At 46.0% G+C, this 27142-nt stretch overlaps 1 protein-coding gene across 2 annotated transcripts in view; it reads right to left on the bottom strand.

The window, feature by feature from the left end:
- CAMTA1 (calmodulin binding transcription activator 1) overlaps nucleotides 1-27142 on the bottom strand; it is a 3643069-nt gene that overhangs the window by 552013 nt on the left and 3063914 nt on the right. For both annotated transcript variants that reach the window (XM_069610416.1, XM_069610415.1), the window contains one exon: nucleotides 17216-17342. In XM_069610416.1, the coding sequence (XP_069466517.1) occupies nucleotides 17216-17342 (127 nt within the window). The remainder of the gene's footprint in view (nucleotides 1-17215; nucleotides 17343-27142) is intronic.

Raw genomic sequence — 27142 nt, forward strand, 5'->3', positions numbered from 1 at the left:
CTGGTGTACTAGAGGTGTGGGGTTGATTGATGGTTTAGAAACCGATATTCATCCCTGGACCATTGGTGCCCCGGAATTGATTTGTCACAATATGGTTATGCTGGTGTTTCAAAGCTCTGTCAGTCTTCACCCAAACTGTGGCATTCTCTCATCTGAAAATACTGCACACTTTGTCTGGCACTTAGATGTTTGTCTCCTAACCATACCCTTAAGGCTATGTAAGTTGTTCAAATAAATACCACATCGCTACTTTCCCTGATTTTGCACTATGAACGAAGGTGGCACTTGAAACACATACACACCCCGATTTTCAGGCAGACCTTAAGCAATACATCTTTCAACAGTCCCCAAATCTGCTGACATACTTGAGTTGAATTGATGACATCTTCTTGATTTGGACAGAAGGTGAAGACTTTTTACATTCTATGAATCACTAAACGGCTTCCACCAATGCACCACGTTCACCATGCAGTATCTTCCTGGCTATAGACCTCGTTCTTGCAAGAAACTGCCAGCTAGAAACAGCTTTATACAAGAATCACACGGATAGCAACACATACCCGCACTGGGCACGTTTCCATCCAAGCCACACATCTGTGCTATTGCAACCAGGACATCCGGTACCAATGCATATGCTCCAACACGAAGACAAGGGACAATCAACTTACCACACCCTGGACATCCTTCAGGCAAATAGGTCACTCAGCTTGACAAATAGACATGGAATTTGATTGTGCAAACTAAACCAAAGAAAACTGAAACACTAGTGGATTGGCCTTTAACACAAGTTGCACAAACCTTGCAGAATCTATCATTGATGGTTTTGAAAGGTGACCTCAAATAACACAAACCGAAGAACGTGGGAGATCCCATTCTTTGGTGGGAGAATTGAACTCTGAAGCAGTCCAGACCTAGTTATGGAGGGTTTTACAGATTCAAATGTGACATTGACTGGTATGTAGAGGGGGTCAGAAATGACAATTTAGAATTTATATGCAAATATTTGTATTGGGTTGGATGAAGTGTTCATGGATACAGGTCAGAATTAAAAAATGTTATGTAGTATTTGGAACGCGCAGTGCAGAGGACCTAGGTGGAGGACCCCTCTTGCGCAGTTGAATCTGGGGGGTGGCAAGGCAGTTTTGGTAGGCCGTGCGTTGTGGTCTCGTTGTTGTGCGCTTTGAGATTCTGGTTGCCAGGTAGTAGGGGGCATTGTCCGAAAGGCACCAGTGAGTGATGGAAAGGATCTTAAAATTGATCCTATCCTTGACCGGAAGCCAACGAGCAACTTTCCTGGTTACAGAACCCCCATTCCGATGTCAAAAGCAGCTCTAAGTGCGTAGTTTTGGACCAATTGGGGTTTGCCGAGATTTCTGGTGGAGGTGCCGCATAGCAGGGAGTTGCAATAATCGAGTTTAGAGCAGATTAGGGCTCGAGCAAATTCGAGTTGGTTTTTAGCAGATGGGAAGGGTCTGCTGGTGGTGATAAGCTTGGTGGCAGAAGCTGATGTGGAGGCAGTGTGGTTTGTTTGGCGAGTCATGTTGAGATCGGAATCCAGGTAGTCGCCGAGAGTTTTGAGAGTGATGGCGACAGGGATGGAATGCAGGTCTCGATGGCTGTCTCATCTACAGGCCTAAAAAATTCCTCGAAGCAAGGAGTTTTAGTACAACAGATCTTGTTTACACATAACTGTTAATGAAATATGCTCTTAAAGCTAGGTCTAAGCAGCCTTAAAGTGGGCCCCAGTCATTTCCTACAATGACTGATGTTCTTTTAAAAACACATTGAAGGGAAAGCTTTAGAATCACATAGTTGGAAAGCAGGGTGTGTACTGCAGAAGGAAGAAAGTACAACTGCTTGACTTAGGGACTTCTTTGACTTGTAAACTTCTTTACTTTTGGGATGTGGATGAGGCTGGCCCCTACAGAGCGCCGAAGACTGGGGAAGGGGGTATTGTCGGAGGATTGACACGGAAGATGTTCAGACCCAGTTCATGGAGGGTTTTGTAGATTTAAATTTGATGCTCACATTGACTGGTAAACAAAGATGGTCAGCACTAATTATACATATTATTATTATTCTATTATTGACTTTTGTCATTTATGTAGCATTTTTATCCAAAGAATTGCCTCTGAAAAGGCATCACAATTGACAGAGATGCAGGCCTTGGTATAGGCAGTTGACAGGGCGAGGGTGAGGGAGATCCGGGTCTTTACGTAAGTGATTCTGTGCGGGAAATAAAGAAAAGAACATTTGAGCAGTATGTGGTGAAAGACACAGAAAATGAGGTCAACACTAACGTGAGCTGTGCTAGAGAGTGTTTTTGTAAGTAGAAAGTCTAGCTCTCTAACAGCTAAGTGCAGGCGGTAGCACTTGCAGGCAGCCAGAGGTGTCTGTTCCAGAAGGTAGGGCTGGTGCCAGCGAGTAGGACCTCTGCTCTGGAAACATTCACAGCGAATTAATTGGCACACACACCGACCTGATGGATTGGACTTGCGATGAAATGGGGATCAAGTTAGCAGCACTTTCTGCCCAGAGCAGGATCTGTGTATAAAAGAGAAAACATGTTAATGTGGGTGAGTGGACAAAAGTCGAGATGGAAGCTTAGTGGGAAACAGGAAGTAGCTGAAGAACCTCTACTTGTTATGCAGAACATTGATCGCAAGACCTTTCCCGATCTGTTTGTCAGGAAGGAGGAGAACCGATTCAGGGCAGATTCCTGGAGGTCATTTAGGTGCTGGTTATGTTGTGGAATTATTTGTTGGGTGACTATTTTGAGTGCAGCAAAATGACCGAAAAGGACCAAACCATTGATGTTTTTGACGTCCGTTGTGATACTCAGATTTTCCACTAAGGAGACAAGGACAAGTGTGGTACGATGACTGAAGCGGGACCTCATCTGGAGAGCTTTGAGGATGGAGTTGCTTTCAAGATGGTTTTGGAGCGCAGTCAGCGTGCCCAAGGAAATTGGTTGGAGAACGGAGAGTGGAGATGGACCGATGGCAAAAAAGGTCTGTGCTGTCCAGGCTGAGTTTCAAAGGAAAGATGATAACAGCCACTTCTTTTAGGATGGATGGGATTTGCTCTCAGCCCTCAAAGGTTTAGGAGTGTTTACAGTTTGGATGCCTTGTAGGAGTTTTGCAGGGCCGGGATTAAGGCTTGAACCAGAAACATTGCATTTCAGTAATTAGGGATTCAAGTTGGTTGCTGGAAGACATTAAGTGGTGGGGGAAAGTAGGGGGAATAACTAGAGAGTGTTAACCTTCAAGAGAAATGTCAGTGATTGGCAGGGAGAGAGGCATTTCTGCAGGAGATGCTGCAGTGCACGGTGCAGAAATGTGGCGTTGGGGCTGAGTCGTCACAAGGTATTGAGTGAGGGTTCAAGGCGAATCGGAAGTTGTGGGTTTTGGGAGTTCAGAGAGGACTTTGAAGAGTTTGGCTCAAGGGTTCTTCCGTTTGAGGATGTTCGAGGAGAAGATAGGCTCTTTGGTCCGAGCATCAGGTGATCTGGAGAAACAGAGTTGGGGGTGATAGCCAGTGCTCTCCGCAAGAAGCCAGCAGCATGCAGCGCGTGGGCGTGCGCAGTCCATGCAGAAACAGATGAGGTATGAGCGTGAGAGGACATGCTGGCAACATGGCGTAGACAGAAAGAGACGGATGGCCATGGCCACCCACTTGTGAGACATCAGCCAAATCCCTCTTTTCTTTATGACAACATGGAACTCAGTCGTCCCCACGCTTCCAGCAGTCGGACTTGAAGGACACGCATGCGGGCAGTAGCATCTTTATATATATATATTTTTTTTTTAACTTTACTCAGTTAACTAAGTTTTGTCAAATTTTCAGATCATCTTCAGAGTGCTGCCAAACAGTGCAACACATACATTTTCCAGCGTATAGAAGACCGAAACTCGAATTCAGAGACTAAAAGTCCAGAACCTCGCCCCGACTAGCCCGCCAGGTCAAGAACCTTGAACACCCTTTACTTTCCGCTTGCTTCAATCCACTTCCGGTCCCATAACAGATTTGCCGTCTGATCTATTACGGTTTATCTGGTCAAAAGCGAGTTCAATAAGTTTTGCCAGAGCTTGGGTCCATCTCATATTTTCGCCAGAGATCAGTCTCCTCCATAGTTCATCTGGTTCAAAAATCCAAAGATTTTCCCCCAGCGGGGTGAGGTAGATGTTTCTACTTTTCTTTGTAATTTCGCAATCAATCACAAGGTGTTTCAGCATTTCAATGGATGAGTCCTCTTCGCATAGGCGACACCGCTTTTCGGATAAGTCTCCTCTGATTGCTAGGATTTCCCTGGTTGGCATCAAGTTGAGTCTTGCTCTCATGATGGAATTTCTCAGTTTCTTATCCAGAAACTTTACACAGTACTTTAGAGGTTGTTTCGCTTTGTTAAATGTTGGAGGTAGGTGATTTAAGAGTTTGTAGCCTGAGGCTTTCTCCATGGTACAGATCCAGTCCATTTCTTCCGTTTTCCTTTTAATGCGATCTGGGTTTTCTTTCAGGTCTTTTTCTGAACATTCTATTTTTGCCACATCGTCTTTTCTAGCCTTGGTCCACTGTTTCAGGGCCGCACAATTGCCTGTTTCCATTTCGTCCCGAATGATGTTGAAGATGGGTAGTGTGTCCGACATAATTATTCTTCTATATAGACGCATCACACTTTGGTCTATCATTGATGCTAAAGACACAAGCCCTAGCTCTCTCCTGATGGCCAGGATAGGCGATGATTTTGGTAAACTCAGCACCGTTTTCCCACACATGCCCTTCGACTTTTGACCAGAAGTTGCGTGGAAAGTATAGCGAAGCCTCTATGCCATAGATCAAAGCCGAGACCACTTTGGCTTCATAAAAGGATAATGCCGGTATTAGAGAAAATTTGCCAAACTTTAGGTCGACTGCTCTCATTTGGGAGGTCAGGCGTTTTGTTTTTTCCCATATTTGTTTTTGAAGGCTCCTTTCTGTCCTGGAACTGTCCATTTGTATCCCTAGATATTTGAAGTTGGTCACTACTTCGATTTTGGTGTTATCCAGGAAAACACTGCGTTTTTTCGCTGTTTTGCTTTGGCCTTTTTCTATCACCAAGATTTTAGTCTTTGATTTATTGATCTCCAGATAATTATCGGCAATGTAGCTCTCCAGGTTCCTTAGTTTTCTTTGTAAGCCCACTTTAGTTCGGTCGATTAAGATGACGTTGTCAGCATACAACAGGCGGGGGATCTCAGTTTTCCCGATTTTTGGCAGGAACAATCGAATCCTGCTTTCTGATGTTTGGTAGTCGCCTAAAAATGCGGTAAACAGAGCTGGCGCCAGTGGACACCCCTACTTCACCTCTTGATTGACTCTAATTGCCTCCGACAGCGCTCCCTCGTGGTTGAGTTTGATTCTGATTTTAGTATGCGAATGGAGGGCTTTTATGGGCTCCAAAATCATGGCTGGGCAATTCCACCCTTGCAGTTTAGACCAGAGTCTGGGACGGTCAATTCTGTCAAAAGCCTTTGACAGGTCCACAAAAGCCAAGTGGACCTTTGGAGCCCCTTCTTTGACTTTCGCTTTAAGGATGTTAAGTACCATTAGGTTGATCGAGGTGGATCCGTTTTTCTGACATCCCGTTTGCAATGCATCATTGGATTTGCTATCTTTTCCCCATGCTAGTAGGTGTTCTAGCAGACCGGAGGCGTATATTTTGCCTATTATGTCTAAAAGGGCGATCGGGCTGTAGCTCGCTGGTTCATTTCTAGGCCCTTTTTTGTAGATGGGGACTATTACAGCCTTCTGCCATGATTCGGGCACCATCTTTGTTTTGCCACATTCGTCGAAGATCTTGCTGATCACTTCAGCCCATTCTTTAGGACACATTTTTAGGTCCATATTGGTGAGCCCATCCGGACCCGGGGCTCTCGATGTCTTCAGTTTCCGTATGGACAGTTCGATATCTTCCTTGTTCGTTAAGTCAACCCATGGTATTTCGGGGCCTTGACTTTCGATTTGTGTATCTGTCGATTGGCCCTCAAATTCAGCCGTGAAATATTGGCACCAGCTTCCTTCGGCCACTGCGTTGGAGAGTGATGAAGTCTGTGTGTCATTTGACTCTTTTATCAGGGTCCAAAATTCGCTCGATTTTTTTGATTGAAGTTTACGCATCATGGTCTCAGCGTCATTTTGGTATTGGATGATTTTGTGCTGCTTCTGCCAATTCTTATAGATTTTCACTTCTTGGCACCAGGCCTTCCAGTCGTCCTCTGCATTGGATTTCTTTGCTATTCTTAGCAATCTACGGCCCACTTTTCTTTTTTCAGCTAGGTCCTTATCGTAAGTATGGTTGTTAGGAGGACGATATTTCGTTTTCTTTTGACCTTTTTCCTGGAATTCCAGAAGTAGCGGTAAGTAGTTAGGTCTCTCTTTCTTTTCTTCTTTAGCCTCGTGTGTGGCTTTATTAACCCATGCCTGTCTAATTTTCGCTATGTTTCGTTCAGTGAGACGTAGGCGGGTCTGTTGCGAATTAGTTTCAATTGCCCAATTGTATGTTCCTACTTTCCGATTAGTAATTGGCCACGTGCAGGACAGTAAGTTGTGATCACTGTTCTCCGTTTTTTACAACCTTGAAGCTGGTGAGATCGTGGGTGAGGCCGTTTGACACAAAGATGTAATCTAGCGTCGCTTTAGAGCCGTTACGCTCCCACGTGGGAATGTTTGTTTGTTTAGTGAACAGAGCGGCAGTGTTTTGAATGTTTCTTGAGCTAATAACTTCCTTCAGGGCTTTTCCTCTTTTATTTGTGAGGTCCGGCCCTCCCCGTTTCTGGGTGGAGCGTTGTTGATCGTTCGAGGCTGTTGTATATTTGGCATTAAAATCGCCACAGATGATGAGCTTGATTTTCTCAAATTCCACGTACAGCTGCTCAATCGTGGTCCCAATGGTGGAGCAGAAAGATTTTATTGACATTCGCTGGGGGTTCCAATAGCAGTTCATAATGGCCAGATGATTCAGTCGCGCTTTATTCTTTAGCATCTTTATTATTAAATTTCAGTGGCACCGATTACGTCAGCATGGCACTAATGGGAATTGTTATATGACCAGAAGAGCTGCTGCTTGCTGATAATGGATTAAATAAGGGAAAGGGACTCTTTTAAAGCATTGTTCAGGATCAAAGACTGCTGTGTTATCAGTATTTGAGTCTTCCCCTTACAATATGTAATTTACTTTTATTGGTGTAATAGACTCGGTTGTAGGAAAATAATTGGATTTGTACATGTCCGCCCTGCTGCCTCAAGGTATGCACACACATCAACTCAACGGTTCAGTATGTGCCGGTAATGGTATGGCCGCCTGCTTCTCCACTTCCTGTTCCTGTGGCTGCAGGGTCTCAGAGCCATCTCCTCATCGCCTAGGCTAGTCTTCTCCACTGCCGGGGGTCTGTTCGTCTGTCGGAGGTCGCAGGTGCTTCGCTTTTCATTACAGCTTCCCAAGTAGCCCACAGACCTCACTGCCAGGGACATGAATGGGGCAGACACTTGTTCACAAGTGTTTCTTCGTTCCCACCATCTGAAGGTCTTTCAACTGATGACCAAGTTGGAACTTCTGCTTCTATTCATTAGATAGTAAATAGCTCCATCTCTGCTTTAGAAACTTTTCAGAAGCATTCTCATAATGTAAGCTGCTAGGGTATCTAGTCAATTCATCTAAAACCATTCCATCGACATTTTTACATCTAAAAAATGTCAATCTAATGCATGTTTTTGGGGGGGTAAAGGGTTAATTTTTGTTCAGGTGTATCTTCAAGGGCAACCCCCCCCCCCCCAAATGCATTAGGTAGAAATTTTTTAGATGGACATATTTCGATGGAATGGTTTTAGATGAATTGACCATAAACCGCTGCTAGAAGGATTCTGCGATTCTTAGAAACAGTACTTACGCATGCCAGCACGGCTTCTTTCAGTTGGCTCAGGCGCTGTCAACGACCAGGAGAACTATGCAGCTTGACGGAATGCAGGAGATAAGCCATCTATATTTTAAATCAGGCAGACCATGTGATGGAAACAGCATCTATTTATAACCTGAGAAATATCCTTTGCCCTAGTGTGTGATAAATAGATATGCAACCTAACAATGCACCGCGTAAATGGCTTTCCTTGGCCCGCAAGCAAATTAATACCTGCAGCATGCCGCATTCTGCTGAGTAGCTGCGTTTTGAACCTGAGACTATTTTGGTAGATAGATGAGATGGAAAAGGACTTGCCAGGGAGAGAGACAACATGGCTGCCAATATATTCCATACAATGCAGCGTGTGATTGATGGCCACAGTTATTGAACTCTAATTATAACAACAGTAATAACAGCAATGATAACCATGCCTATAGCACACACCACGTCAATGTTATCAATCCAGTTGATAGATAAATCCGGGAGGATAGCTCAGCTGCAATGTGTTCGCCTTGGAAGAAAGACGACACGATGCAACACAGGTTCGATCCCCGGGTCCGCGCTTAGACACCTCTGGGTGTTTAAGCGTGTTATAAATATGCAACTAAGACAAAAAACAAATACGCAACTAACACACAATTTCTGTAACAGAGCCTCGATGACCGCGGGCTGTGTGAGTGCTTAAAAAAAAAATGCTAATAAACACCTGCCCGTGGCCTGCAGTTTAGTCACAGAGAAATACAAAGAGTACTCTCTAGAGCAGAACCAAGTAACACAAGTGGGCAACCGTGGGCGCAGCGAGCAGCAAGCATGCACTTGTTGACAGGGCAGCTAGTGGCAAAATGTCACTTTGCATTGGGTGTTAAACGGGTTACTCTGGGCATCAGTGGGGATACTTTTTGAGCATGCCAACTGCATTTTATAGGGTAGTGCCCAACTTATTGGGGCCCTTATACCGCATTTGGTCAATGGGCATTATTTTTTTCGCAGCATTTTTTAGAGAGAGCTCGGGGTCAGGGTGCATATTTCATTGTATTGTAGGGTAGTGGGGATTGGCTAGATGTGGGGACATAGAAGTGGGGTATGTGCAGCTTAAAAAAAGTCGCAACAAATGTCACGTGACCACCACGCCGACTTGTACTTAACCAGCGACTAGATTAAAGGTGCTTTGTTAGTCGTCGCTGCACCTGGTTATTAAACAATGGGCAAATAAAACTTGCTATCAGCATCAAGCACGACAATGTGAGGACTGCACACATTGTTTGATCTGTTACAAAATCTCAATGCCTAATCAATATTATTGGACTCGAAATGTGGGAAATACACTTTGCACAGTTCCATGTATCAGGGTTTGTGTCGGCACTGCAAAGTCACTTTTCCAGGAGTCGGTATTAAATGTTTTTGAACACATCAACACGTACTCACAACATCCCACGCTTTCTTTGCTCAGCCTCGCAATAATCGTATGTGGGAAAGTAACATTGCTCTGCTAGTAACTGTCCCGCTGCTCTCTTAGGACCAAAAGCCCCAAGAGGACATGTGCATGGCCAGGGAACTAAAAGAGGCCCTGGAAATGATGTTCAAAGTGGCCCTGTATGACACATTTTCAACAAGCTCAATGCTTTTCCTATAAGAACATTTGGAAATGCCACACAAAGGAGGCCCAGGGTGCAGAGGCCCACCGGGAAATCTCCAGAGTTCCCAATAGGCCAGTCCACCCCTGTGCATGGCACACTGCATAAGACCCAATAGCATGCCACACCAGAACATGACTGTTGCTTTATTTATAGGTTTTAATAACATACCTAATTCTAAGCACGGATCCGGGATTCGAACCTCTGTTGCTCTGCATGGCCCTGTGCTATCCCCCATTCACAAATTGACCCCCTTTCAATTTACAATGCGAGGAGAACTCGGTCAGCCTGGGTTAGTGGCGGTAGCGCTGTGGCAGCGGTGACAAATAGCATTGTCCATCCCCTGCAAAGATGCTCCATCACTGACTCCCGCCGGCCAACACCTGCAATTTCCAGAGCAATTTCCTGCTCACCACAGACATCCCTCCTGGGGATGTTGCCAGGCGGCCATCTTTCCCCTTGTGGGAAGTGCATTGGGCGGAAATTCCATGTTCCTGGGCCCATAAATCGAGGATGGCCAGCGGGTGGGAGCTCTGGGACCATAACCATTGGTGTTGCCTGGCTGCTCCTACCAAGTTTGTGAATGAAAGCGGCAAAACAGGTCCATCCTCCAAACAGTGTGTATTTCACTTTGCAGAGGCAGCTTGCCTCATCCCTCCCACCCTGTCCCTATCCAGCGTTGCTCTGAAGACACGCTTTCGGTGACAATCCTTTTGCAATTAGCATGCAAGCGTGTCGGAATACGAAGCATGCTTCTCTCAATTTATGTTAAACACTCTACACAGATGTAATTACCATGTCAGCCCATCAAAAATGGATCTTTGACTCGCTGAGTGCCCGACAACCCATTGGGGCCCAGAAGGGTAGGTGGAAATTGGTTACATGACTAATTTTATAACGAATGCACATGTAACGAACATATAACAAACATTTTATAACGACAAAACATAACACATTTTCTTTTTATTTTTTGTTTCTTTTTTGGGGGGTGGGGTGTCACCCAACCCCGGGTTCCCACTCCTGAAAACCCACCCCAAACGTTTCCCCACAAGATTTAACCCTTTACCCCACCCCACATACATTTTCATTATGTTTTTTTCGTTATATCATTTTCGTTATATGTGCATTCTACATAAAATGTTCGTTATTAAGACTGTATACCGTCCAAAACCTTTGCAATTTTGTAAGGGCATACATGTACATGGGAACTTAAAAACAACGGCAAAGGTAGGCAAAATAGGACCCAAAAAAATCACCAATCAAAACACTGAACAACAGCGAAGTCGGAGGCATCAGACATGCGGGAAGACACATCGCTCTTAATTTCTGAACCACGGTCTTAGGCGGTGAAACACTTTATCAAGCGAACAAGTGATTTATGGGATGTTATTGGAAATATCTAACACTGGAGACATGTACGCCGGTACCAACCTCTCAGCGTGTCAGAGAAAGCAATGGCCTTATTTATTTATTTATTTACATTTTTAAAGCGCTCACCGCAGCCCGCGGGCATCGGGCACACACAGGCGTGCGTCTGATAATGCTCGGGCAAAGATGTGGGCTACGCAGTCACGCCTGCAGAATATCTCCTAAGACACACCTGGGTCCTATCCAGTCAACCAAGTGTGCCTTTCATTCTAACTTTGGTTGGCATTTTCTGATTGAGGGACGCAAGAGGTCTCAAACATGGGGAGCTTGGTATTGACAGCAGACAAGCGATGGACAGCTTGGAATTAAACATAACCAATGGAAGTGTACTGGGCAGCTTCCATTTCATCATTTTTAGACCAAACACCTGCAGATCAGTGTTGGTCCAGCCACCAAAAACATACTGCTGAGCCATGCCCACCCCTGCACGAGAGAACAGGCAAACCCAGAAGTGTTTCATCCTTGTGGTTGTCATGAATGAGATGATGTTTGATTCCCTAGGCACAGAGAACAAGGGACAACAGCCTGGGGTTATGCCCCTCCCCCTCGGAGAGACTCACAATAGACAACAAACAGTGATACATGGGACGCTTTGAATTAATCATAACTATTAGCACAGTTGGATTGAGACAGGGGCTGCAGTCTAGGCCCGGATCATTGCTTCTCGGAGGGTCACATTCTATGATATTGGAGGTGTGCGACCAATGGTGGCTCACAACTCGACTCTTCAGCACAAAGACCTCCCCGGTTGACGTCTATATTGGCAAAGAAAAGAATCTTGAAGCACACCGGTTCCGCAGATTCAATCACTGTTTTCGTGAATCTGTAGTGTGGGGCTTGCATTGCCTTATGCGATGCAGGCCATGGAATCTTAGATGGTGATAGAACCCTGGCTCCCTTCAGGGTTCCACAGAGGACTGAGGGGAGATACAATGAGAAGGATGCCCCTAACTATGCTCTCCCTTCACTTCTAACTTGTAACCTGAGATAACAACAAAACCTACTTACCTTTTGTACCTGCTGACTCCTGTGTGCTCTCTGCGTCCTGTTTACCTGTCCTGGGACCAGAGACTACGGAATCGAAGATCAACATGTTGTGGTCTCTACCAAGGTCATCTTTCCCCTCCCTGGCATAACTGCAAATGCAGAGGAGGGTCAGCGAACTGGTAGAATTCCGGCCTCCTTGGGCAACATCTTCCAGAATCGCTGGCCAGTAAAGATGCTCTGCACGTGTTCTACTCACTCCAGGATCAGTAGAACAATGATGACATGTTTAGGCCACGTCTGTGGGCATACACGTTCTGCTGGTTATACCCCTCCAATTGCCTGCTTCCGTTTTCATGTTGGGACGGGCAGGACAATGGGGGCAGACATAGCTGCATGAAAGAGGTTGCAATATGGGACGGATATTTGTAGGTGTAAATCAACACCACAGTAATTTAGATGTGACTCTGAGCACGGCCAGGTTCACTGTCGCTGGTTTGGCCATGGGAACCTAAGGTTCATGGACGTGGGGATCCACTGGGATTGTTGTCGATGGTGCCAACAGGAGGACACTGTTCTGGAGATGTACGATGCGAATAACAGATTTGTGGACAATTGATCAATTATTGGTCACAGGATCCAAGCTCCTGTCTGGGAAAGAGGGGTGCTACGGGGCTGAGGGGGTGTGGTTATCCACTGATTTCTGAGGTTTAATCCTGCTGCTTGAATGATTGGCCTGCAGACAACGAATCATGCCCCCTGTATATGTGAGTTTAAGAGTCATAAAGGAGACACTGTAGTATGTCGCAATACAGGAGTGAGTTTGACGGTAATCCTGGAGAAATTACCACCAAACTCAGTTACGGTTACCGCTACCCAAGCCAGTGGAATTCCTGCCAGGTTACATGTGGCGGTATGGCAGAGTTAGTCCTCATTCTTACATGCCTCAGGACTCCATAGGGACTCTGAAGGAATTACACTGGGCGGTAATTTCATCCACAGTGATTCCTCAAATGTTTGCGGTTAAAGTAGAGGATGCACCCCCAGCAGTGTTCTGGAGGTAAATCCTTTGCTTCAAGAGCCTTCTTGTAATTTGGTGTTGCTGTAAATATGTTGGAAATATCATTACCACCAAAACATTGTCGGCAACTCAATTTCCACCATTTCTTTTTACTGCACTGACAAACTTTTAATGACACATAAATCATTTCATCTTATGCGCAATGAAAGTTTGGGAACATACATTCTCAGATGTGGAGCGTGTTCTTTGTACCTGGATCTGATAGTTAAGTCAGAGAACACTTATGCAATTATTCGTAAGTCCTGATGAATCTTTCATGGGGCCTCCAAATGAATATTTATGCTTTGTTTCAGCACATTTTTAGAGAACACTTTTATAGACTTTGGGGCTCATTACAAGTGCTCTGGTATCCCACCGGTAATTCCGGAGGGATACCTGGGTACTACCGTGCTGTCTCTGCCGGCCAATATCCCGGTATTCCCAGATATTACGTGTGGCCGAGACACCCAGTAAATCCCCCTTCAGAATACTACTCCATGGGATGGGGATGCCTCATTCACTGGCACCGATCATATCGTTGCCGGTGATTGCAGCAATTGTTCGCCGGTAAGGGCCTGTACTACCGGCAGGCAAGGCCTGCTGGTAGATCACATCCCCTACCAGCAGACTTGAAGTTTGCCAGTCTGGAAAGGTGCCGGTACACCTTATCTGCGGACCGGCAAACTCATAATAAATCTCTTTGTGTTGCCTCCAAAAGAAAATCACATTCTCAAAGAGAACTGAAAACTATGTGGATAGTTTGTGTGGACAAGAAAATCACCCAGAATGGAATGCAGCAAAGGAGGGAAGGACAGCGCAAGAGGTGCAGGAAAGTTCTCTGAGCCGAGACATCACCTCCTGCGGCGTTATAAATCCCACTGTCTGCCATCTGGCATGCAATGGTGAAGTACAGTGATTCTCCGCCGACACCTACGAGAAGACCTGTAGGAACCCAAGCTCTTCCTGGAGACTGTCCTTCGGGATGCTGCCACCTACAGGGAGCATGCCCACACAAAGGCAGTCATCGCCATGGATGTGACCGATGCTCCAAAGTGCACAGCACACACTTTCCACAGATTCCAGGGTGCGGACACCCAAAAGGGCTACCAGCAAGTCCACGGCCACAAACTAGAGGCTCTATAAAAAAAAGGCTGGCTCAGTCACACCAGGACAAGAGCCAGCCATGTATGGGCCTACCCACATGGAAGCTCAAAAGAAGATTCTCAGTTTGGTCTTGAGGTGGCTGCAACTTGCTCACCTAACATTGTCACATACCGGGAAGGATAGCTCAGGGGCAACACATTTGTCTTGTAAGCAAGATAACGCACAGCAACACAGGTCCGAATCCTGGTCGAGCGCTTGGACACTGGTGTCTGGTATTAAGCAAGTTATAAAAGGTTAATTCATTCATTGATGTACCCTGCTTGATAACCTGTTGTCAAGTGCTGGGGATGAAGTAGCAGAGCATCAGAGTTAGGGCAATTGCTCACCAGTAGTAACTCTGGTATTTTTTCTCCAAAGTCTACCTCCAAGTACTAACACCAAATGTCTGTACCTGACTAAGCACCAGACTTGTTAATTCCTCCAATAGACTCAGGCCTTACGGGCATATGCATGGCCAGGCAAATGCAGAAGAGGTGTACTAGGCATCTCTTGATTTTTTTAAATATAGTTTTGGCACATTTTCTGGTCCTATTTGAGAGATGCATAGAATCACCACAAGTTGGTAGTAGACGGAAGATAATGGGAGGAGAGTACCGGAGTAACTACTGATTAGTCATGAGGCCTGGATCAGCAGGCACCCCTTTTTTTTAAAGTAGTAGGAGGGCGACTGTCCTTTCTACTTCTTGTCAATTTTAGGACCCTCCTTCTTCTTGCTTAGAAGGATCTCGCTTTTTCAGTTGGAGATTTTTTGTGTTCCTAATTTTGATTCACAATTCTCAGTAAAAGGCCCCACTCCTGGAATTTGATATTAGAACATGTTTGCACTCCACCGGTCATCATCAACCCTATAAAGGCCATTAGTGGCTGTCTCATCTGCTGTACTTTCTTGATTCTGGTCTTGAGTGGACAGTATACATTTTTGTGCTGACATTTGCTTATATCCTTTTTTTAATCAAGTCTATATGAAGTTTCGCAATTCCTTTATGATTTGCAAATCTTTAAGGTGGCGCTCACTCTTTTAAATGAAGTTCTTCATTTTTGGAACTACTGCTATTTGGCTTTATAACCCCTTTAAAAAACACAGCGTGTTGAAAGCACTGGCAGTGATCAGAGGAGGGACTCCAAGGCGATAGAAATCGAGGTTGGGAGGTGAGTGGACAGCAGCACTGGCATAATTACGTTTTGATAGCATGACTGATCTTAAGAGTCAGCCAATAAAAGACAGCCAGCACTCGTCTCTACCTCTCCTCAACTCGTCGTGGGCATGAAAGACAAATGGGGCTACTGTATTTGTGAAACAGCACCTTTTCTTGTGTTCACGGCGGCCATCTTTCCTTTTCTTTTTGTAAATGTGGGAATCTTTCTGAATTCTGAGTTTTTTGCGTTCAGAGCGATTTCAGCTTTCTCTCATTAAAGAAAAAAGAAAAGACCCGGCTGGATGTCCCAGGTTCTAACAGCCTTAGTTGATGCTGGACCGGGATATACCAGCTGCTAAAGGTGCCAGAAAACTTAATAAAGGCCCTTTACTTCACTTGGGCTTTTAACTTGTTTTCTCTGCCTTGGATGCCTAGGTTAGATCAGGCTCTGCTATCAAGGCTATATGATTGGCCCATACTGTCCTTAAACACTTTCGCTTGTGCACCCTTCCCTTAAGTCAAATGAAGGCCAGTAACTAGGGATACTGATCGGCTCTCTGGCCACCGCCACATGACTTCATTTCTACATAGCTACATAGCTAAATTCTGAAATTGCACGTTGCAGTATGTGTTTCAAGGCATCAATATAAATTAAAATAAAACAAATATACTGTTACTATTGTCTGAATATTTCCAAAAAATGCATTTTTTATATTCCTATTAAGGATAAAGACTTTAATAAACCAGTGCTGAGCCATTAGGCGAGCTTACTTTAGCAATGGGTGCATTTAATAACTATCTGTGATAGATTTTGGAAAAGAAAAACACAATGTTCAAGCCTGCATGGAAACTCAGAACAAATATTTTCACGCTGAATACTTTACTGGGTTGCAGTTTTTCACGGCGTGAGAAATTGCTGTTTGTAATTCATATGAAACCCTGAGAATGTGTCTGTGGACTCAATCCACCTGCAGAATGTTCAGCTTCCTGGAAGAAAGAGGCCTGCAAAGAAAGGTGATGAAACTCAGGTGTGTCTGTTGTTTTTGGTTACATACACAAACGCACATGTTGCCAGTGAATTCTGGCTACCTTGACAACAGCGGAAATTGACAAGAGTTGTTGGCATTTGGGGCCCACTTCACTCCCGTCCGATCAGGTACACAAGGCTGTTTTGCACTTTCTGACCCACTTCCCTTGTGGTATGTAGGTTCAAACTTCTGGCTTTAAAAAACAAAAAAATCCTCCCAACTTTAATCATTCAAACTTTTCTTTTTGAATTAAACGCCAGATACCGTGAAGGGGACCAGCACCAACGCTGCCCCTTGGGGCTTCTCTGTACAATTTGAACAGGGTGTTAATGCCATTGGAACGGTTTGTTTCGCCATTAGCACCCCAGAAGCGCTAAAATAAAAGTATTTTCATTCACTGAACGGGACGCAGTGATTTGAAAATACTGATCCAAAATGGCTGCCATGGTTGTCGAAGGTGGGGCTCTGAATGGCGCCCCTCTTCTATTACCATTGCGGCCATGAAAGGGAGGAGGTAAGCTGTCGCTGCAAAAGTAAGATAAGAGGGGCAGGGGAAGGAGGTTGGGGAAAGAAAAGAAAAAAAAGGGGAGGGTGAGGAATAAGATGGAGGCCCTCAGCAGGGGAGGCAGCCTGCTGGTTCTGTGGAACACAGGTTGAGATCAGAGATTTCATCCCGTGATCTGCAAAACCTGATTGGCTGCCGCCCCCTCCAAAGCTCCAATTTGATTCTGAAAACATTGGTTACTGGCCAAAAAAAGAAAACAATAATGTTACCATACTCACTAGAGGTGTGCCTCTCAAATATATCATAGTCAAGGCATTGGTCCTCACGCCGCTCATCCCTTACCTGGGCAGTAGCAGCGCAGTACTCCTGGTTGAATTAAGGAGGCAGGCACTGAGATCTGGTCGAACAGGCAGCTGTAGTTGTTACCCGCTTCCTGCCAGGGCCCTGTGATGAGGACCTTGACTCCTCCCTGCAGGGGAAGATGAAAGAGGGAGAACATGAGGGCCAGGAAGACTAATGCACACGCAAACATGCACTCACGTCTCGGATTAACGACATTTTGAGCCAAAGTAAATTTAATGTATACACACTGAGCTGTCATGTATCCTGCACTTTGCAATGATTGATTACTGGAGCAACTGGTTGAGACAGCGGCTGATCGGATTCCAAAGCTCTTTAAAAGGTAAACACTTGGGGAACACCTGTGCTGAAAGCGCAACACAGAGGCCCTTGCAGGATCAGCAAAACTGCTGTGCATGGCATCTGACAACATCGCTATTATAATATTCAAAGAAGGATAATCTATGCATCACTTTAGGTAAACCCTTCTCTTCTTGAGGGAGGGTGGGGGACAGGGCTGTGAGCCGCACAGATGAGATAAGCGTGCAATGGTTTGGTAAGCTCATGAGGCAACTGCTATCTTAAACAGAAGGCACAAGGCAAAAGTTCCCGCTCCACCCCCACACCCGGGGAGAACGCGCGGGTGGGGGGGGCTTCATGTAGCTCCACAGGTCTCCATAATCAAAGCTTTTCCAATCATTTTCTAGGGTTTCATCTTCATTTATCGACAGTCATTTTTTCGATGGGTTTTATGCCGAACTATTTTTTCTTGCAAAAACCCAACCACATTTTCTTTTTGGGCCCCCCCCCCAAAAATTCCACTCCTCTATCAATGTAACACTATTCCCGACCCCCCAGCCCTTTATATACCCTTCCCCACAGCCCCATATTTTTTAAATGTTTTTTTCTGGAAAAATATGTCAGCAGAAAAGCCATCGAATGACTGTTGATAAATGAACGTCGTACCTTTTCTAGGACTGGAGTTGGAAAAGTAAATTGTACGCTGAGGCCATTGAGGCGAAAGAGACTAACATACCTCCGGTGATTTTACCTATACTTTTCTTGCTTCAATCTTAAAAAAAACATTTGAAAATGTGGCTCTGATATGCCCGCTGGGCACCGAGTCCACTGGGGGCACTATCGAGACAAGAACAAGGTGGGATGGTCAAGGCTGGTGGCGGGGTGGTTGAGACCATTCACAGCTCTTGCATGGGGGTGTGAGACAGTGTGGCCATCTCTGCACCAGCAGTCGGGAGGTACGCCCTCTGGAAACAGGAGAGAAACCGCTCTGATCCGCTTAGTGCCAGCATAGACCGTTGGTGGGCGCTTCTTCTTCTTGCTGATAGAATGTAACCACCAGCAGTGATTTTTGGATGCCGAGGCTTGAGCCTCATTACTCCATCTTCTCGGGTTCAGTATGTAGTCGTGGGTTTGTTTTCTTCTTGGTCTGTGTGGTCTTGTCATAGTAGGGCTGGTTTCACAGGGTCTTCGCTGTGATGGGCCGCGGTAGCGGTCGAAGGGTTTGCAGTGGTGGCAGGGAGTCTTCTGATCAGAGGGTTCGGGTTCTGATCCAGTCCTTGGCAGAAGTTCTTACTCAGCTTTGCTAGATGTTCGTCCAACATCTAGAGCTTTTGGTGGTAACATGCTGACAACAATTTATTCAGGTGTTTTGATGGGAAATCTAATTCTGGGAACATTGATGAGTGTACTGCAAAATGTTTTGGGAAAATGAAGCACATATCTGAGTAAAATAAGTGTTGTGCTTCTCAAAAGTAAGTGACATTTTGGCATATTGCTGAAACGCAATTAATATTTCCTGAAGAAGGTGTGACATTTTGATGAAAAGAAACTTTGAGTTTGTGGGAAACGAAATGAGGAAATACGTGCATTTTGGAGCTCGTGACATTTGCGCAGGTGAGTAGAATTTCGGAGAAGAAGGGGTCCCACTTTAGGTAAAGGAAGGTGGCACGAATTACCTAAATGAGTGACCTGATTTTCACAAGTTAGTGAAATGCTGTGGAGGGATGACTGACACAGGTAACACAATGAAAGGCTAGAAATGTTTTTCGAAGTAGTGCCAGTGTATGCCTGGCAATCATTTTGGGATAAGAACCAATTTTGGTCACAGCTTAGGAAATTTCGAAGCCAAACATTTGTTTCTCTTGGTATGATGTTAGCTCAATGTTATATTTCACATATGTCTGTGCTTAATGTAGATGCTGTTTTATTGTGAGGTTTTCTATTTTCCTATGAACATACCATTTTCCAATTGTTATTGTTGCAGGCTTTGGGGCTAATGGCATAACACTCACAGTTGAATGTCTGGATTTAATATAGAGCCTGCTTCCCCATTAACTGCCTAATTCTGATGTCAGTCTCATACATATGTTTCTGGCCAAAATATCTTTATCCAAAAAATGTTCTGACAACCCAGACCAGGCCCAATTATACAATTAGAAATGGGTATCGGTTACACTAAGAATAAACATTTCCACCCTTTGTGGGTTCAGGCATTTCGCATGGCGGAGCCGTCTTGGAGACTTCCCGTGTGCATGCCCGGCCAGGCCCGAAACGCCAGGACTAACCCTCTGCATGCGCATGCCGTAGACTGCGGAAACTGTCTGGAAGTCTCTAGGAATAGACTAACTGCCAGCTGGGCTAATGGTTACTGTGATGTTGCACGCAAAAGGCCTGGCTGGGTGCCAAAGGCAAATGACGGAGCCACACTCGGAGTTAGACCTGTGAAAATCACTAAGTGAGGTTGCCAGGCTTTTCACCCTCATTTATTCCCTTTGTTGCGTACACCGTTATGATGCTGGCCATCTCCCAGCTGATGCACACTGAATCTGTTGGTTGTCTCCACGACCACCAGTCTGGCTACAGAGCTGCCAGAGGCACAGAAAACTGATCTCCTGAACACCTGTGAAGACCTGCTCCCTAATCTCGATTCCAGCTCTCCTTCCGTTCTCATACTGCTTGACCTTTCCTCTGCCTTTAATATGGTCAATCATGCCACCCTGATAAATCGTCTCCATGATACGCTTAGCATCATGGACCTGGCTCTGGACTGGTTGACCTCCTTCCTCTCAGACTGACCTTCCCAGGTTCAACTGGGCCCTTTTCTTTCCACCATCTTACTCTCTACCTGCAGAGTGCCTCAGGGCTCTATCCTCACAACTTGGCTTTTCAGCATCTGCCTAGTGCCTCTTGCCCGTCTGATATCCACCTTCTCTGCTAACTTACAGTCTAAGGTGGATGTCACAGAGCTCTCCTTCAAACTTTCTTCTTCTGCAATCTCCTCTTCCCCTCTCTTACCTGACTGCCCGTCTGCTATTCAGGCATGGTACACTGCTAACAATACCTTCCTTAATGCCAGTAAGACAGAGATCCTTTTGATTGGGACCCCTGGGTCCTCTTTCCCTCCCAAACTCTGGCCAAGCTTCATGGGCCCCCTCCAATCACCCTCCTGTGAGGCAAAACACCTTGTCATCTTCGACTCCTCTCTCTTCTCCCTTGCCAAGAAGGCCCACATTCAGCTGCACACCATCAGAGACATTTTCCCTTTCCTCACCTTCCCCCAGAAACTGGATGTCTCCAGAGCCCTGGTCCACGCCAGGCTAGACTACTGCAACAGCCTCTTCCTTAATCTGCCTAAGTCCTCCTTTCGCCCTGCTACAACTAAGCCAGAATAGCATTGCAAGACTTATCCTTGGCCTCAAGCACAGGGACAACATCTCTCCAGCCCTAAAATCTCTCCACTGGCTCCCGGGTGCTGTGAGGATCAAGTTCAAGTCCCTCTGCATCATCCACAAGGCTTTCTGGGGCCTGGGACCCCTCTACATCCAACTCCCTCTCCCTAAATACCTCCCTGCTAGTACCCTTCGGTCGCCTAACTCTAACTCTCTGCAAATCAGACACTTTTCCAAGCAGAGAGTGGGAGTACATCTCTCTCCTCCACAAGTGCATCCCTCTGGAATGGCCTATATGCCCATCTCAGACTTGAGCCAGATCTCCTTAAGTTCCTGAAGCTGCTCAAAACCTTGCTTTTCTCTTCCTCCTTCCCTCTCCCCCTCCCCTGCTGATGTCCATGTCTGCTTCTTGACTGGTGCCTGGTTTCTTCAGAGTCTTACAGGGCACCAGGCTCCCCTAATCCAGTCTACCCCTGCACTTGTTCTTCCCTGACCTTCCGGACCCCCACTACTTGATCTTGCCCTTCTGGAACCCTCTCCCTGCGCCAGCCTGGCTGGGCCTGCACCCTTGTAGCCCTTCCAGCCGCTTGCCTCACACATAGCTCGTGGACCTTCCTTCTCCTGCATTCTCTGCTTTCCTCTGGCCCTGTCCACCTGGTTTCCCCTGGCACTCACTTTTCACACAGGCCCTCCCACCCTGACTGGAACTTCCCTCCCTCCCCTCTCCCCTGCACTTCTCTTTACTGCACTTGCAAGATCCGAATGTCACAAGGCCTACTAGGATCGTTTTTGTTTTGACCTCACTGTTTCCCCCACCCTCTTGTCTTGTTGCGCCTCGAAACACATTGTGTAGAGGCACATTATAAATACCCAATAAATACTAAATAAATAAATTACGCTCCCAGTTAGTTACATGACTACATCACATCCCTCCCCAAATTGGATGAAAGATAACAAATACATAAACAGAAGAAACAGGTTTCCCTTGGTGCCAGAGTTCAATCCTCATTCTATGTTCTTAGAGCATCAATATATTCCATGTAGAACAAAGCCTCAGAGTCTGGTGGAGGACTGTGGCTTACTCTGAAAGGAGTACCAGGATGACTGTCCTGGCTCAGAGCTGCTGCCACGTCCGGTGGTCTTTGCTCGCTATCCCGGGTGTTTCGTGGATGCCTTTCTGGGTCCTCAGAGATTGTTTCTTCCCTTTCATGCAGAGGCTCACCTTCTGCGTTGAGGTCTCCGCTGTTCTCAGGGACTGTCTCCTGTTTCTCTCTCCACATGAGCTGCAGCTCTTTTCTAAAGAGAGAGGAGGTCCTGGTCACTGTCTCACTCCCCACGCTGCCATCAACATGCCATGCTCCTTTTCCATGATTGTCCAGGGTTGTGACTCATAGGATAGAGCCATTGTCCTCAGGGGTGACCTGCCCTTGACCAAGACCATGTCTCCTATCTGCAGTCTGCTCAGGCTTGCATATCATGCCCGACTTTCATGGTCATTGTGGGCTTGATGTGTTCGTACTACCCACTCATTGTTCACAGTTGGGGCTGTCCAGGTCTGATGGAGAGGGAGTCTGACCTCTATGGAGACTCCAAACATTAGGGCAGACAGGCTCACTTGCGTTGATGAATGTGGCATCTGCCCGTATGAGCAGAGAAACCGGTACACTTCAGGCAGCCACGACCATCGTTGATCTTTGGTTATCCGGATGACTTTATCGATTGAGGCCATTAATCTCTCTGCATCACCATTAGCTTGTGGCCAGTATGGGTTTATTCTGTGATGGCTGACGTTTAAGTTGTCCAGGAACCCTTATAGTTCCCTTCCTGTGAAGGGCGGCTCATTGTCACTCTTGATCTTGTTCGGAATCCTGTGCACCACAATTCCTTTTTCAAGTGCAGTGATCAACGACGCTGCATCCATGGATTGTATTGGTTCCACTGCCGTGTACCTGGTGAATGTATCCACAGCTACCAGGATTGGCTATTGTACAGAAATCGGTGTTGACAGCATCGCACCATTGCTGACTCTGGAGTGGGCTGTCAATGGGTCAGGGCAGACCCAGGCACTGGGAGGCCTGACATGTGCTGCATGATCCCACCAGAGCCACCTCTTTGTGCTGAATGTAGGGCATCAGGTGTCATCAAGTGCATGCGTCTTGATGACTCCTAGATGCTCTTCGTGTGCTAGTTGTAACACTCTTTCTTCTAGGCTTTTTGGGGTCACAATTATGTGCCCTTTCAACACTAACCCTTCCGGGCAGAGGGATAGCCTGTGGCGAATGCCGGACAGAATCTGCAGCGTTTCTTGCACAGCCACGGTACAATACGATATCAATGTTAGGAACGTCTTCCATTCACCGGTCAGGATAGCTTCCTTGGCGATTTGCAGGCACGTGTCTTTCTCTGTCTCTTCTATAATGTCTTGCAGTTTCATAGTTTTCGGCTGTTCACATCAAATGATTTAGCAAATGTGATTGTTGGTCTCTTGTGCCACTTTTCACTCTTTTGGTGTTGCGGGTCTAGGGTGCCGGAACAGAAAGTCAGCTCGGTTGTCTGCTCGAGCTCTGTATGCGAGTTCTACATTGAACAGCTGTAGTTGTAGCATCCACTGTTCAATCCGCAAAGGGGGGTGTTACGCCGATCCTTTGAAAATTAGTATGCATGCTCTGTGGTCAGTGAGCACATTGGTCTGATGTCCTATGATGTAGACATGAAAATGCTGTCATCCCCATAAAATGGCCATTGCCTCCTTCTCAATATGGCCATATTTTTGTTTTGTTGGCGTTGGTACCCTGCAGGCGAAGGCAATCGGATAGACGGCATCGTCTTGATTGGTCTAAGTGAGGACTGCACCCAGTCCCACAGGGCTGGTGTCCACAAGAAGTTCAGTGTTGCTTGTGGTGTCTAAAAATGCCATGGTGGCGTTCTCTCACATGGAGTCTTTTATTTGTTGGAAGGCTGGTGTCATTCTTCGTAAGCTCCCTCAGTGGTGCCGCCACCATCGCTAGGTCGGGAATGAATAACCCTCAATATGTGTCAATGCCTAAAAAACGTCAGACTACTGTTGCCAAAGCCAGCGATTTGGCATTCCTGACATCAGCGACCTTTGTTGGGTCTGGGGTCACCCCTTTCTTTGTTGAATTCGCACTTCTCAGCATGGAGCGTGAGCCCCTGAGTCCTGGAGACGCTGCAGTGTTGTCGCTAGCCGGGCGTTGTGTTCACTTTCGGTTTTTCCATGCAACAAGATCTCATTGCTGATGCTGGTCATGCCGGGGAGATCCTGGAGCACCTTTCTGATCTTGTTTTGGAACACCTTGGTGGAAGATGATATTCCAAAAGGAAGTCGCTGATACCTTTGCAGGCCCATGTGTGAGGAAAACATTGTTAAGTATCTTGCATGTTCTTTCCTACATAGAGATACAGTTTTTCTGCCTTCTGCTGCAGTTGTGGTCGAGGGGACAGCCTCTCATAGCGTGTCACAGGCATCACATTTACGGTGGCGCCGGTGTCGATCATCATCTTAGTCAGGGCTCATCTGCTAAAATCATGCATGTTGGCTGCAAATGTCCCTTAACTTTTCTTCTCCCGTGTCAGGGCCTGATGGCTGATATGAGGTGTACTCTCTCGCTTCTTACGACGTGACAACTGGTCAGGAGAGGAGTCATCCTCCGACTACTCATCATCACCGCTGTCGCTTTTGTCATGTCTGCGCCCCGTTGCTACTGACGCTCCGAGTTAGTCACATGACGATATCACAGTTGCGCTGTTTCCCGGGGACTCTTCCCGACACTCCAAAAGAGCCTCTGTACGTACAATCCACAATTTCCTCTTAAGAGGCAAGTTGACGCCTGTCACGACGTATTGACATATGCAACGGTGTGTTTTCATTACATAGACATGCTCATAATCAAACCATTTCATATGTTATCGACAAGCAGGTGAAAAATATGCTACAAGACTGCGCTACCACGTCTATGCAGAATTGCCACTCAGGACAACAACATTTGCTGAGCCACTGTTTCAGCAAGTTAACACACTTTGACAAAATTAATGTGTCAAAGCACTGCAGCGACCAGCTGTACATTTCCAAAATGTGTTCTTCCAAACAAGTACCCAGCCCCCCAACAACAGTACCGCGGTTTGTTATGGCAGTAGGCAGAAGCAAGCATGCTACACGCCGGAACTCGTTAATATTTGAGTTACTAATTTATATACAAAACACATTGATTTATACACCAGTGAGATTTTTGCTTTCATTTATATTTTTATATCGCTTTTTGACGTCACATATGTGGAATCGGGGTTTGCCGAGGTGTTCACTCTCACAGAAGGTAGTGAAATTGATGACACAATTTGGTGCGTTGTGCTCCTCCTAGCCAATGTTGGTGTTCAGGATTGTACCACCGCCACCAGCGGCAATGGTCGCCTAAATGAGGGAGTCTTTCCAAAGAAGGTAGCAGGCGCTCCTCTCCAGAAAGAACATGGCATGATAACCTGTTCTGAGATGAGAGTTTGCAGCACACGCTTTTTGCTCACTGTACCTTTCACAGATGGGAAATATCCATTTGCATATCAGTCTTTGTCCCGCCCACATGGGCAGTCCAGCACCGAAATGCTATGACAATTCCTCTCTGAACAAGAGTACCAAAAGCAACCCCATGCACGTGTTTCAGCCTTGTTGGGCCTCATGAGTGAGGTGGAGCTGTGCCTCTCTGAGCACAGTGAGCAGGGAGTCCACGTCTGGTTCCCCCCAGGTAACTCAGGGTGACCAACCCCAAGTTCCTTGGGAGTCTGGCTGTAAGGGCCCGATTCATGGGATATTTGCCCAGTTGAAAGTAAATTTGCACTGCTGAAAAGTGACTTTGCACTACTGATTCAAACCCTGATTCATGGAACTGCGCAAAGTGTTTTTTTGCCGTGCACAGTCCGGGCAAAGTAATTTTGCACTGGAAAAATGACTATGCACTGACTTTGGCCGGACTTTGCACTGCACAAAAACACTTTGCACGGTTCCATGAATCAGGGTTTCTGTCGGCAGTGCAAAGTCACTGTTCAGCAGTGCAAATTTACTTTTAACCCCGCAAATATTCCATGAATCGGGCCCTTAATTCCCCCCTGATGGCAAGAGGCAAATGGCGAGGAGCAATACGTTTCATTCGTAAACCCTTTGAAGCACTTACAGCAAGTGGCTGCGGCAGTCGGGTACCTCAGAATGGCAGCAGCGACTCTGACATTTTGGTGGTTGGTGGTTCTGTAAATTATTAACGTTAGAATCACCCCAAATCAAGCTTTCCCTTTTTGCAAATATATTTGAAAATGTAGAGGGAAATTGATCTTTGAAATGACGCAGGCCTTCACTGCCCTATAGGTTGATTACTGAAATGACAGAATGGGCAGGTTTTGGGCCATTTTGATGACGGGGTGCATTGTGCAGCTTGTCGTCTTAACCAAGAAGACTGGATCAATGTCCTGAAAAAGGCAACATTTTACAGAACTAGTCCTAAAACTACGTGCACATATTTTAGGAATATTTCACTAAAATACACAGTTTGATGCAAAAGGTCACCTACTGCGATCAGCAAATGTGGGACAGTTTTTTGGGAGGGAGGGGCGACCACATTTATTTTCAGGTGCAGTTCAGCCCTGGAGTTCAGCCATGCAGAATGGATTCTTACCCAATATGTAAGCGTTGGCCGGGCTTCAGAAGAGCCATTGATTCTGAAAGTGGGTGCTTTTGGTTGGTGTCTTGTACTCGGTGCAACATTTATACTGCAATGCAGTGTACAGACAAACATACACATGGTTTCATTCAGACATTTAGTGCTTGTTCCATTGCCATCGTTCTCTCATTAAATGTGTTAACAACAACAAATAAGTAAAAACAAATTATATTTGTTTTCTGAATAAAAAAAAACTCATTAGAGACGTATAGAGGGAGCAGTTGTTATTGCAGGATAATGTTTGGTGAACTGTCATTATTCCAAGCGATAATGACTGCTCCTGAGGTCTATAATGGTAATTGCACATGGTGGTAGTAGCAATAACAGCTATGTTAGTGTAGTAAAATGTAAAGGAGCAGATGTACCCGTCATCTCTAGTACCCGCCCCCTCACCTCCGTCATAGTGGAATAGTAGCAAGAGGGCACTATGCGTGACACCAGGTATGGTCCCAATACGACATCAACGATATGAGAGACGTTATGCACTCAGACAACCATATTGAATGTACCCTCGCACTAAC

Source organism: Ambystoma mexicanum, chromosome 8, assembly GCF_040938575.1.
Source record: "Ambystoma mexicanum isolate Mex_15411 chromosome 8, UKY_AmexF1_1, whole genome shotgun sequence".
NCBI lineage: Eukaryota > Metazoa > Chordata > Amphibia > Caudata > Ambystomatidae > Ambystoma > Ambystoma mexicanum.